This window comes from Oncorhynchus keta, chromosome 36 (genome assembly GCF_023373465.1).
Source record: "Oncorhynchus keta strain PuntledgeMale-10-30-2019 chromosome 36, Oket_V2, whole genome shotgun sequence".
Taxonomy (NCBI): domain Eukaryota; kingdom Metazoa; phylum Chordata; class Actinopteri; order Salmoniformes; family Salmonidae; genus Oncorhynchus; species Oncorhynchus keta.
The window spans coordinates 8264676-8278275 of NC_068456.1; the positions used below are offsets into that span (position 1 = coordinate 8264676).

Here is a 13600-nt window from a genome sequence, read left to right on the forward strand (position 1 = left end):
CATGACAAGTCCATTCTCAAACCGCTTCCTCTTATAACTTTCTCTTTAAAGTTTCTGGTCTGAACTTGAACTTCTGTATTATATTTTTGCATGGGAGAAGAGACAAAAGGAGACATTTAAAGAACTCCATTTGTGTCTGGTCTCACAGATTTATAATGTTCATCTTTCACTAACTTGTGTTAGTCTCATCCATTTGTCTTACCTGCGTTCTTGGCCTCTCTTTGAACAATTTTTACAGACATTGTGTGTGGGCTCTGATTTTGAATTCCCCAAACATATCGAGTGAGACACATGCTGTATTTGGAAAAACATTAATCTGCAATGATCACTCTTAATTTCTCTCACTCTCTTTCTCTCTTGTTCTCTCTGTCCTTGGTGTTACATCTGAAGGTGACACCGCTATCACTCTCCATGCTTTCATATGGCTCAGATGTCAGCACCATGTCTGACAGTTTACCTGTCACTGAGTGAAGGAAATGTGGAAACTGCACTAATCTCAGCCAAGGAGACTCAGAAAATGGGCTCAAATAACACTGGCATCACACTGGCTGCCACAGAGGGCCTTCACCATCAGCTGGATGCTTCTCCGGATCAGGGGATGACAAGGAGGTGATAATAGGGTGATAATAATCTGGACCTGTGGACAGCAAACACCATCTCAACCAATCTCAGACTGGCCATCTGTTGAAGCTGTATGTGTTTGGAGTGGGGGACCCGTCATCTTGCACAGGTTAGGTTTGTTAGCTTGGTCGGATGATTTTCTATTGGACACGTCACCAGGCTGTCGACGGATGGATTCTGCATGGGATTGCTATTGGTCTGAAAGAGAGGGAAGGTCTGGTGGAAATCCTCCAATGTCATGCTGTTTTTGGCTTCAAGAGGCTGTACTTTACAACTAGGCTATAGATGATATCACTGACTTACTATAACCTTATACAATGCGGTTCACAGCAAGTCAAATATTTCGTTTAGCATGGATCTCTGCCAATCCCTACCAGTTGTCCATAAGAACTTCTATTAATATTAAACAGAAATATAATGGAGAATATTAATTAAGATGGGAGGCTTTTTTTAAAAATCTAACCATTTTATCAATTGATCTGTGTTTTCCTTTTGATGTCATGCAGATACTTTTGGTCATGTAGTGTATGTGGACACCTGCTCGTCATGTCTCATTTCAAAATCATGGCCATTAATATAGAGTTGGTCCACCCTTTGCTACTATAACAGCCTCCACTATTCTAGGAAGGCTTTCCAATAGATGGTGGAACATTGCTGTGGGGACTTGCTTCCATTCAGCTATGAGCATTAGTGAGGTCGTCCGCTGGTGTTGGGCGATTAGGCCTGGACTGCAGTCAGCGTTCCAATTCATCCCAAAGGTGTTTGATGGGGTTGAGGTCAGGGCTCTGCAGGCTCGTAAAGTTCTTCCACACTGATCTCGACAAACCATTTCTGTATGGACCTCGCTTTGTGCATGGCGGTATTGTCATGCTGAAACAGAAAAGGGCTTTCCCCAAACTGTTGCCACAAAGTTGGAAGCACAGAACTGTCTAGAATGTCATTGTATGCTGTAACATTAAGATTTCCCTTCACTGGAACTAAAGGGTCTAGCCCAAACCATGAAAAACAGCCCCAGACCATTATTCCTCCTCCACCAAACTTTACAGTTGGCACTATGCATTGGGGCAGGTAGCGCCCTCCCAGATTGGTCTGTCGGACTGCCAGATGGTAAAGTGTAATTCATCACTCCAGAGAATGTGTTTCCACTGCTCCAGAGTCTAATGGCGGCGAACTTTACACCATTCCAGCCGACGCTTGGCATTGTGCATGGTGATCATAGACTTGTTTGCGACTGCTCGCCCCTGGAAACCCATTTCATGAAGCTCCCGACTAATATTTATTGTGCTGATCTTGCTTCCAGAGACAGTTTGGAATTCGTTAGTGGGTGTTGCAGCCGAGGACAGATCATTTTGACGCGCTTCAGCACTCGACGGTACCGTTCGGTGAGATGGGTGGCCTACCATTTGCGGTTCAGCCTCTGTTGCTCCTAGGCGTTTCCACTTCACAATAACAGCACATACAGTTGACCGGGGCAGCTCTAGCAAGGCACATTTTTTACGAACTGACTTGTTGGAAAGGTGGCATGCTTTGACGGTACCATGTTGAAAGTCACTGAGCTCTTCAGTAAGGCCATTCTACTGCCAATATTTGATTTTATACACCTGTCAACAACGGGTGTGGCTGAAATTGCCGAATCCACTAATTTGAAGGGGTGTCCACATATTTTTGTATATACAGTACCAGTCAAAAGTTTGGACACGTCTACTCATTCAAGGTTTTTCCTTTATTTTTCCTATTTTCTACATTTGTAGAATAATAGTGAAGAAATCAAAACTATGAAATAACACATGGAATCATGAGGTAACCAAAAAGGGGAAGCAAATGTAAATATTTTGAGATTCATTCTCTCAACCAGTTTCACCTGGAATGTTTTTCCAACAGTCTTGAACGAGTTCCAACATACAGTATAATGAGCACTTGTTGGCTGCATGTCCAACACATCCCAAACCATCTCAATTAGGTTGAGGTTGGGTGATTGTAGAGGTAATCTGATGCAGCACTCCATCACTCTCCTCCTTGGTCAAATAGCCCTTACAAATAGCCCTGGAGGTGTGTTGGGTCATTTTCCTGTGGAAAAACAAATGATAGTCCCATGAAGTGCAAACCAGATGGGATGGCGTATAGCTGCTGTGGTAGCCATGCTGGTTAAGTGTGCCTTGAATTCTAAATAAATCACAGTGTCACCAGCAAAGCACCCCACACCATCACACCTCCTCCTCCATGCTTCACGGTGGGAACCACAAATGCGTAGATCATCCGATCACCTACTCTGCATCTCACAAAGACACAGTGGTTGGACTCATCAGACCAGGATGAAGGACAGATTTCCACCACTCTAATGTCCATTCTCTTGTTTCTTGGCCCAAACAAGTCTCTTCTTCTTATTGGTGTCCTTTAGTGGTGATTTCTTTGCAACAATTCTACCATGAAGGCCTGATTCCCGCAGTCTCCTCTGAACAGTTTATGTTGAGATGTGTCTTACTTGAATAAGAAGAAGAGAAGCATTTATTTGGGCTGCAATCTGAGGCTGGTAACTCTAATGAACTTATCCTCTGCAGCAGAGGTAACTCTGGGTCTTCCTTTCCTGTGGCAGTCCTCATGAGAGCCATTTTCATCATAGCGCTTGATGTTTTTTGCGACTGCACTTGAAGAAACGTTTAAAAGTTCTTGAAATGTTGACTGACCTTCATGTCTTAAATTAATGATGGACTGTCATTTCTCTTTGCTTATTTGGGCTGTTCTTGACATAATATGGACTTGGTCTTTGACCAAATAGGACTATCTTCTGTATACCACCCCTACCTTGTCACAACACAGCTGATTGGCTCAAACGAATTAAGAAGGAAAGGAATTCCACAACTTTTAACAAGGTACACCTGTTAATTGAAATGCATACCTCATGAAGCTGGTTGAGAGAATGCCAAGGGTGTGCAAAGCTATAATCAAGGCAAAGGGTGGATACTTTGAAGAATCTCAAATATAACATATGTTTATTTGTTTAACACTTTTTGGTCACTACGTGATTCCATGTGTGTTATTTCATAGTTTTGATGTCTTCACTATTATTCTACAATGTAGACAACAGTCAAAATAAAGAAAAACCCTGGAATAAGTTGGTGTGTCCAAACTTTTGACCTGTATAGTGTACTGTTGTGAATGGTGTTTGGCTTTGCAGAACTGATGTCCCAGTGAGATGGAATTATTTTTGCTCGCTCTGAGCATGGTGCTCCATTTGTCAGATATAGATAGCAGGAAATTGCGCCTGGAGAGGGCCAATCAAAATGCCCCCTGAGTGTGTGGGGCTAAACTCTGAGAAATGGAGCTATATAGGAAATCTGCCAAGATGAAAAATAAATTATAATGTTGCAATAGTGACCAGGATTGGAACCTGGGTTTGATACAGTTGTTTTTCACCTTTTACGGATTGAGAACCTCCGGAAAGCCTCTCTCGCGCGCTCTCTCTCACTTTCTTATTCTTGCTCTCTCGATCTCTCCCTTTTCATGATAACAGAAAGGTGATTGTGGGTTTCTGACGTTTTGTTTATGTACTGTGTGGTTTGGATTGGATTTCTATTGTACAAGGCTTGCTGTAGTGTGCCAGTAGAGCTTGATGTTTAGTAGATGCCTGTGGCGAGATGGTGTAGTATTATTATTATTATTAGATTGTCACAAACCCCACCCAGATCATTATGATCTTAAGCCGTCCACCAGCCATTTTCAGTTAAGAGACATCAATCAAAGGCTGGCTTTGTTCTTGCCTTAATTTGACAGTCACTCTCCTGCATTCACTCCAACAAATGGCAGCTCATTAAGATGATGATCAATCTCAAAGTAATGGCTCCCACTGTGCTTGTTTTGAGCTTACAAGTGAATACACATTCACACCAACTCCTGGATACATTAACACATTATCGGCTATTCATCTACGCCGGCGTTCTCCAACCCTGTTCCTGCAGAGCTACCCTAATCTGACTCAGCTTTTCAACCAGCTAATTATTCAAATAAGGTGCACTAGATAAGTGAAAATCTCCAGGAACGGGTTGAGAGCCCTGATCTATGCACAGTCGTGCACACACACTTAGTTCCACACATACATAGTGAGTTTATTGAGTAAGATATGCTACTATGTTTTATTGCTACTGTGTTTTATTTATTATTTATCTGGGCAGGATGCATGTGGTCAGCATGTTGTCTTGCACCTGTGTGTTTCTGAGTTTTGTTTCCGTGTGTCTGTGTGTGTCTCTGTGTGTTTCTGTGCCTTGTTTGTGTGTGTGTGTGTGTGTGTGTGTGTGTGTGTGTGTGTGTGTGTGTGTGTGTGTGTGTGTGTGTGTGTGTGTGTGTGTGTGTGTGTGTGTGTCTGTGTGTGTCTGAGTCTGTGTCTGACTGTTTGTCAGTGTCCTGGCACTAGCAGGATGTTGACTGAGCCCTCTTGACCTTTTGACCCCTGGCTTGTGTCCCAGGTACTCGTTCCAGGACGAGGAGGACATGTTCATGGTGGTGGATCTGCTGCTGGGAGGGGACCTGCGCTACCACCTCCAACAGAACGTCCATTTCAATGAGGACGCTGTCAAACTCTACCTGTGTGAGATGACCCTGGCACTGGACTACCTGCAGAGCCAGCACATCATCCACAGGTATGGACATTATCCATAGACACAGAATCCACTGCACTGGTATGAGATACAACAGGGGTTGGCAACAGGTGGCAAAAGTGTTTTTATTTTGTCCCCCCAAAGTTTTTAGAAAATAATATAGATATATTTAAAGTCAGCAAAAAAAGAAACGTCCCTTTTTCAGGACCCTGTCTTTCAAAGATAATTTGTAAAAATCCAAGTAACTTCACAGATCTTCATTGTAAAGGGTTTAAACACTGTTTCCCATGTTTGTTCAATGAACCATAAACAATTAATGAACATGCACCTGTGGAACGGTCGTTAAGACACCAACAGCTTACATACGTTATGCAATTAAGGTCACAGTTATGAAAACTTAGGACACTAATATAATAATAACTAAAGAGGCCTTTCTACTGACTCTGGAAAAACACCAAAAGAAAGATGCCCAGGGTCCTTGCTCATCTGCGTGAATGTGCCTTATGCATCCTGCAAGGAGGCATGAGGACTGCATATGTGGCCAGGGCAATAAATTGCACTGTCTGTACTGTGGGACACCTAAAACAGCGCTACAGGACAGACAGCAGATAATAGTCCTCGTAGTGGCAGACCAGGAATGCACAATCCCTGCATCAGTGCTCAGACTGTCCGAAGTAGGCTGACAGACGCTGGACTGAGAGCTTGTAGGCCAGTTGTAACAGTCGGATTTGCGTTTATTGTCAAACGAATGAGCGTTACACCGAGGCCTGTACTCTGGAGCGGGATCGATATGGAGGTGGAGGGTCCGTCATGGTCTGGGGCGGTGTGTCACAGCATCATCGGACTGAGCTTATTGGTGCCTTCCAGGTGCCTTGGTGGAAGAGAGGGGTAACGTCTCACAGCAAGAACTGGCAAATCTGGTGCAGTCCATGATGAGGAGATCTGGCCACACCAGATACTGACTGTTACTTTTGATTTTGATCCCCCTTGTTCAGGGACACATTATTCCATCTCTGTTAGTCACATGTCTAACATCATGGGAAAATCAATAGAAATCAGCCAAGACCTCAGAAAAAAAATGTGTAGACCTCCACAACTCTGGTTCATCCTTGGGAGAAATTTCCATAAGCCTGAAGGTACCACATTCATATGTACAAACAATAGTACTTAAGTATAAATACCATGGGACCACGCAGCCATCATACCGCTCAGGAAGGAGAAGCGTTTTGTCTCCTAGAGATGAACGTACGTTGGTGCGAAAAGTGCAAATCAATCCCAGAACAACAGCAAAGGACCTTGTGAAGATGCTAGAGGAAACCGGTACAAAAGTATCAATATCCACAATAAAATGAGTCCTATATTTACATATCCTGAAAGGCCGCTCAGCAAGGAAGAAGCCACTGCTCCATTACCTCCATAAAAAGCCAGACAAAGGTTTGCAACTGCACATGGGGACAAAGATTGTACTTTTTGGAGAAATGTCCTCTGGTCTGAAAAATACAACTGTTTGGCCATAATGACCATCGTTATGTTTTGAGGAGAAAGGGGGAGGCTTGCAAGCCAAAGAACACCATCCAAACCTTGAAGCACGGGGGTGGAAGCATCATGTTGTGGGGGTGCTTTCCTGCAAGAGGGACTGGTGCACTTCAGAAAATAGATTGCATCGTATGGGAGGAACATTATATGGATATATTGAAGCAACATCTCAAGACATCAGTCAGGAAGTTAAAGCTTGGTTGCAAATGGGTCTTCCAAATGGACAATGACCCCAAGCATACTTCCAAAGTTGTGTCAAAATGGCTGAAAGACAACAAAGTCAAGGTATTGGAGTGGCCATCACAAAGCCCTGACCTCAATCCTATCGGGAATTTATGGGCAGAACTAAAAAAGTGTTTGCGAGCAAGGAGGCCTACAAACCTGACACGGTTACACCAGCTCTGTCATGAGGAATGGGCCAAAATTCACCCAACTTATTGTGGGAAGCTTGTGGAAGGCTACCTGAAATGTTTGACCCAGGTTAAGCATTTTAAAGGCAATGGTACCAAATACTAATTGAGTGTATGACACAGTGTGTCCTTGCCTTCGTAATAGTGTTAAATCCAAATGTCAGGCTAAAAGGATTTCAGTTATATGGTTCTTACCCTGACAGTAATCTATGGGCCAGGACAGTAATCCACTGTTCGGATTTCTATAAACAGCCACTACTAACTTCAGCTAATTTTAGCCATCGCTAACCAAAATTGTGTCTGCGTCTCCTGGCCCTCCTTTAGAGCTCAAACACACTGCAATGGCGAACTGTTAACACTAGAACTGCCAGTCCTCGCTATCCCCCTTACTATGTCAATAAGCAGCCCTTTTGACTGCAACATGCTGACAGTCTAATAAATAAGTCATATACTGTATGCTATCGGAAAAATAATCCTTTGGTTGTGTTTATGAAAGTCTTGATAACATTAGAATACGAGAAACAATGCATTTCCAAGAACACAATAGCATTTATGCTACTAAAGGTGATATGTAGTTGAGGCTATAAACAAGCAGGAAAACCATGCACCCGGACGGAGGCTGCTTCTTTTTACGTGATGCCCAACTTCCATCAATACGTCTCCTTCACCACTAGTGGTGATAAAGTCCGAGACCACTGTTACTCTACCCACAAGCAGCATAAAAGGCAATGTATTGCCCCTTCGGCCAATCATTATTCTATACTCCTGCTTCCTGTCTTCAAGCAGAAGCTCAAACAGGAACTATCCGTTACCCGCTCCACAGAGAAATGGTCCGCCAAATCAGAGGCTATACTACAGGACTGCTTTGTTAGAGCTGACTGGAATATTTCCTGGAACTCCTCTGATAACACCGACGAGCTAACCACCTCCGTCACCGGCTTCATTAGGAAATGCACCTCTGATGTTGTCCCCATAGTGAAGTTTCGCTGCTTCCCCAATCAAAAGCCCTGGATTAACACAGAGGTTGGCACTAAGATAAAGACCAGGTTTACGGTACAGAGGGCTATCACTGCCAACCCCCGAGCCTACGGCTGAGGACACAATCAACTCCTGTTATGACCGCTGCAGAGGTTTCAAACTAGCAAAAGGACAGAAGGAATAAGGTGGAATCCTATTATACAGGCTCTGACACCCACCGCATGTGGCATGATGGATTACAAAGGAAGACCCAGCCGTGATATGCCCAACAGTGCCTTTCTACTAAATAATCTCACTTCGGCAAAATACAACACCAAGCTGTGCATGAGGGCCCCCGCCGGCGCTCACAAGGCCACGGGGCCGAACTATTCCAGGGTGTATTCTCAATGTTTGTGCAGAACAGCTGGCAAGAATATTCATGGTTATTTTCAACCTCTCTTGTACCAGTCTATAATCCCCACGTCTCAAGCTGACAACCACCATTCCTGTTCCCAAGAACTCTAAGGCTACCTGCCAGAATGACTACAGCCCTGTAGCACTCACATCTGTAATAATGAAGCGCTTTGAAAGGCTGGTTGTGGTACACATCAACTCCGTCATCCCAGACATCCTAGACACACTCCAAGCATACTTCCACAACAGAGCCATAGATGATGCAATCTCAATTGCACTCCACACTGCCCTCAACCACCTAGATTAGAGGAATACCTTTGTGAGAATGCTGTTCATTGACTACAGTTCAGCGTTCAACACCATAGTCCCCTCCAAGCTCGTCACCATCCTGGACTTCCTGATGGGCTGACCCCAGGTATTGAGGGTAGGCAGCATCACCTCCGCCACACTGATCCTCAGCACGGGGGACCCACAGGGGTGTGTGCTTAGTCCACTCTTGTACTCGTGTGTTTACCCACGACTGCGTAGCCACACACAACTCCAACACCATCATCAAGTTTGCTGACGACGCAACGGTGGTAGGCCTGATCACTGGCGATAATGACTACAGGAAACGGGGAGGTGACTGCACCATTGAGAGCATCTTGACTGGCTGCATCACTGCTTAGTATGGCAACTGCACCGCCCTCGAATGCATAGCACTAGAGAGGGTAGTGCGGCTAGACCAGTACATCACGGGGCCGAGCTCCTTGCGATCCAGGACCTCTATCAGGCGGTGTGAAAGGAAGGCCTGGATAATTGTTAGACTCCATCCACCCAAGCCCATAAACTGTACTTTCTGCTTCCACATGACACGCGGCACGGGAGCAACAAGTCTGACACCAACAGGTGCCTGAACAGCTTCTATCCCCAAGCCATAAGACTGCTAAATAGCTAACAGAATGGCTACATGGACTATCTGCATTGACTGTTTTACTTTATTTTCACACTTACTCTATGAACTCTCACAGGACTTGCACACACTGACACTCCAGCACACTCACACATACTCACTTAATTTGCTCACACACACAACATGCACACACATTCATACTCCCCGGGCTCCTGAGTGGCGCAGCGGTCTCAGGCACTGCATCTCAGTGCAAGATGCGTCACTACAGTCTCTGGTTCGAATCCAGGCTGTATCACATCTGGCCGTGTTTGGGAGTCCCATAGTGCAGCGCACAATTGGCTCAGCGTTGGCCAGGGTAGGCCGTCATTGTAAATAAAAATGTGTTCTTAACTGACTTTCCTAGTTAAAGGTTTAAATTAAATAAAGAATAGTGACTAAACACACACACACTCACATATGATCATCATATATGCTCCTGATGTCTAGTCAACTTTCCCCCTTTTACATATCTACCTCTACCACTCCAGTATCCCTGCACTTTGTAAATATTGTATTGCCACTGACCCTGGAACTGACCACTTAGTTTACTTACTTTCTCGTGTTCTTCTTATTTCTATTTCTCGCATGGTTTTTGTTCTACTTTACTTTATTTATAGTACTACTGATATTGATAATTGCATTGTTGGGAAAGAGTTTGCAAGAAAGGCATTTTACTGTACTTGTGCACGTGACAATAAAACTTGAAAATTGCTGGCGCGTGCTCATGTATGGACCGCAAAGGAACAGCGATTATTCTTGGAAAAAGTGATAGTTGGAAACCTCTGAATCGGCTCTGTCTGCTCGTCTTACCTGAATGAGACTCTGTAGGAGGATTATGAAAAAGTCACTTTTTGGCATTGGGTGAAAATGATATCCTCTTAAAACAGCTTTAACACATGATGTTTCTGATATAAAAACATATGTATGTTAAATATAATTATTTAGCGAAAGTCAAAGATAGAGGGGGGCATGACTTAAACAATTGCAGAGATATTTACATTTTAAATGAATATGCAGTCAAAATACTGCCTCTGTGCCTCTTGTGTTAAAAGCAGAGAGCGACATTCCGGTCACTCTGACCAGAATTTTCTGATCATTTTCTGAAATGGTGTAAACAGCCATCATTCGCTGACACCCAGCAGGAGATCACTGCTTGTCTGCTTTTAGTTGTACGTACCTCCCTGATTACTCCTATCCTGGGTGACACGTCTGGGACTCCTGGCCCTCCCTCTTCTACTCCCTGTTTCAGACACAGACATCTCCTCACCTCCATGCCCGAAAGGAGATGAATCCCCTGTGTTAAGGGGTGTAATGATTCATCATCATCCTTTTCTCATCTGTCTTGAGTGTCCCCGGGCAGAACGGGCAGTCCTGCATCGTCCTTTTCACTCTCCCAGCTCTGACACCTAATGTGTGGCCTGATGGCTACAGGAGATACTCACCGCACTGCAGTACTGGAAAACCTGTGCTCTGGGTCTAATGATGTAGGCTCCAATATGTGGTGCTCGTTGGAAGAAAAGCCACACCTTTTGAATTCACTAGTATATCACTGGGCAGTGGTGTAGTTCTTTGTGTGCTTGTTAAGAATCTGAGTTTTTATCCATCGGATTATGAAACCAAAATGGCTTTAGTAGCCTATTTGTTTGTCCAACAGTCTGTTGTTTGCTGAATAGTATTCTTTCTATAAGGACCTGGGCAATCCCTTTTTAATGAAGGCTTTTCTATATTCCTACAGTTGTTAAAATCAATCTTCTTCAGCATGGTATGACTTGCAGTTGTGAGCTTTTGTTGAAAGTGCTGAGCACAGGTCAAAGTGTTGGTGCTGTAAATGAAAGTGTTTAGGTCCCTGTAGACCACAAACTCCACTCAAAATGTTTTAACCATTTGGCCTCGATGTTTTAACCTATAACTCCAAAGCTCGTTTTAGCAAATTGCTCCTCTAAAGTGCAAAATAAATATCTGGGTGTGTGCGTACTGGTGAGTGTGTTTGTGCATTTGTGCCGTTGAGCAATCGTGTACCGTGCCTTCAGAAACTATTCACACCCTTTGACTTTTTCCACATTTTGTGTTACAGCCTGAATTTAAAATGGATTCCATTTATTTTTTTCTGTCACTGGCCTTCACACAATACCCCATAATGTTAAAGTGGAATTATGTTTTTCTAAATGTTTACAAGCTGAGGGAATAAGTCAATAATCTTCAACCCCTTTGTCATGGCAAAGTAAACATGTGCTTATGAAGTAACCTAATTAAGTTGCATTAACATCATTTTTGAACGACTATCTCATCACTGTATCCCCCCAGTTGAGCAGTGAAATTCAAAAACAGATCCAGGGAGGTTTTCCAATGCCTCACAAAGTGCACCTATTGGGGGATGGGTTAAAAAAAACAAAAGCAGACATTGACTATCACTTTGAGGATGGTGAAGTTATTAATAACACTTTGAATGGTGTATCAATACACCCAGTCACTACAAAGATACAGGCGTCCTTCCTAATTCAGTTGCCAGAGAGTAAGGAAACCACTCAGGGATTTCCCCATGAGGCCAATGGTGACTTTAAAACAGTTAGAGTTTAATGGCTGTGATGTGAGGATGGATCAACAACATTGTAGTTACTCCACAATACTAACCTAAATGACAGAGTGAAAAGAAGGAAGCCTGTACATAATAAAAATATTCCAAAACATGCATCCTGTTTGTGATAATGGAATCCTGTTTGTGATAAATGGAATTTAGTTAAGCACAGGCAAAATCCTAGGGGAAAATCTGGCTCAGTCTGCTTTCCAACAGACACTGGGAGACAAATTCACCTTTCAGCAGGACAATAACCTAAAACATAAGGCCATATATACATCATGACGACATTGAAAGTGGCCCAGTTCCAGTTTTGACTTAAATTTGCCTTGAAAATCTATGCAAGACTTGAAAATGGCTGTCTAGCAATGATCAACAACCAACTTGACAGAGCTTGAATAATTTTTAAAAGAACAATGTGAAAATATTCGACATTCCAGGTGTGCAAAGCTCTTAGAGACTTACCCAGAAAGACTCACAGCTGTAATCACTGCCAGAGGTGATTCTAACATGTAATATCTCAGGGGGTTGAATACTTATCTAATGAAGATATATTAGTGCTTTATTTTTCATATTTTTTTTAACAAATGTTCACATTTATCTTCCACTTAGACATTAGAGTATTTTGTGTAAAAAAATAAACCTATTTAATCCCACTTTGTGACACAACGAAATGTGTAAAAAGTACAAGAGTGGGAACACTGTCTGATGGCACTGTAGTTCCAACTAGAATGAACACACACTTGTCCTCAACTCAAGTTAAAACAGTAATTCACCCTGTCAACTTGATAAATGTGCTTTGCCATTATTTAAATACCAATTAAGTTATTTGGTAGAAGATTCAGGGAGTTTGCCCAAGTCTCTGTGTGTTTTTTTTTTTCTCTCATCCTGGCATCAACACTTCTGACTCTGACACAGTTGTGTCTGCTGTAGGAGGCCTAATCCAATCCCTGGTTATCTGTATCTCCTGCTCTGCAATTTGGTTCCACGCTGTGGGTTTGCGACAGGAGAATACTATTATTTTGTTGCACTAAATGGGGGAAGAAGTGTCTCCTAGCAACAGTCTGCTGCTGCCATGATGCCTGAGGAAGGTGGAATTAGTCTAAGCAACAAAAAAAGTCCCCAAAGAACACAAGAATGGCCCCCCTCTCTTTACTTCTTCTGCACTGAAGAAAAACTAAAAAGTCAACATTGATTTCTCTTCCCTCTTCTATAGTGAAGGCCTTAAAGGTGGAATTAGACCTCAAACGTGTTAGTCGTCTGCTGCTGGAGTTTCCATTCCATACTTAGGAAACCCGTTTGACTGCATTGCTCGTCACGTCAAAGAAGAAGTGTGTTAAATAAGCAATGCTCTGCATGGTTTTACATCAAATAACCATGGTGGCGGGATGGCAGAGGGTTTCATATTGGAATTTATCCCATGGCCATAGAGCACGTGAATTGAATACATTTCCCATAAACCTCTTGAGAAATACACCAGTTAACATAGAGATGTACTTTTATGGTACAGTATAGCCTCCCCAATGGGCAAAGACGTCAAGTCAGCGTTTATTCTGCGTTGGTT

General features: G+C 43.2%; 1 protein-coding gene across 1 annotated transcript in view; it reads left to right on the plus strand.

Moving 5' to 3' along the window:
- Positions 1 to 13600, plus strand: part of LOC118369554 (serine/threonine-protein kinase 32C-like) — a 142318-nt gene that overhangs the window by 106226 nt on the left and 22492 nt on the right. The window contains exon 4 of the mRNA XM_035754043.2: positions 5082 to 5255. Coding sequence (XP_035609936.1) covers positions 5082 to 5255 — 174 coding nt within the window. The remainder of the gene's footprint in view (positions 1 to 5081; positions 5256 to 13600) is intronic.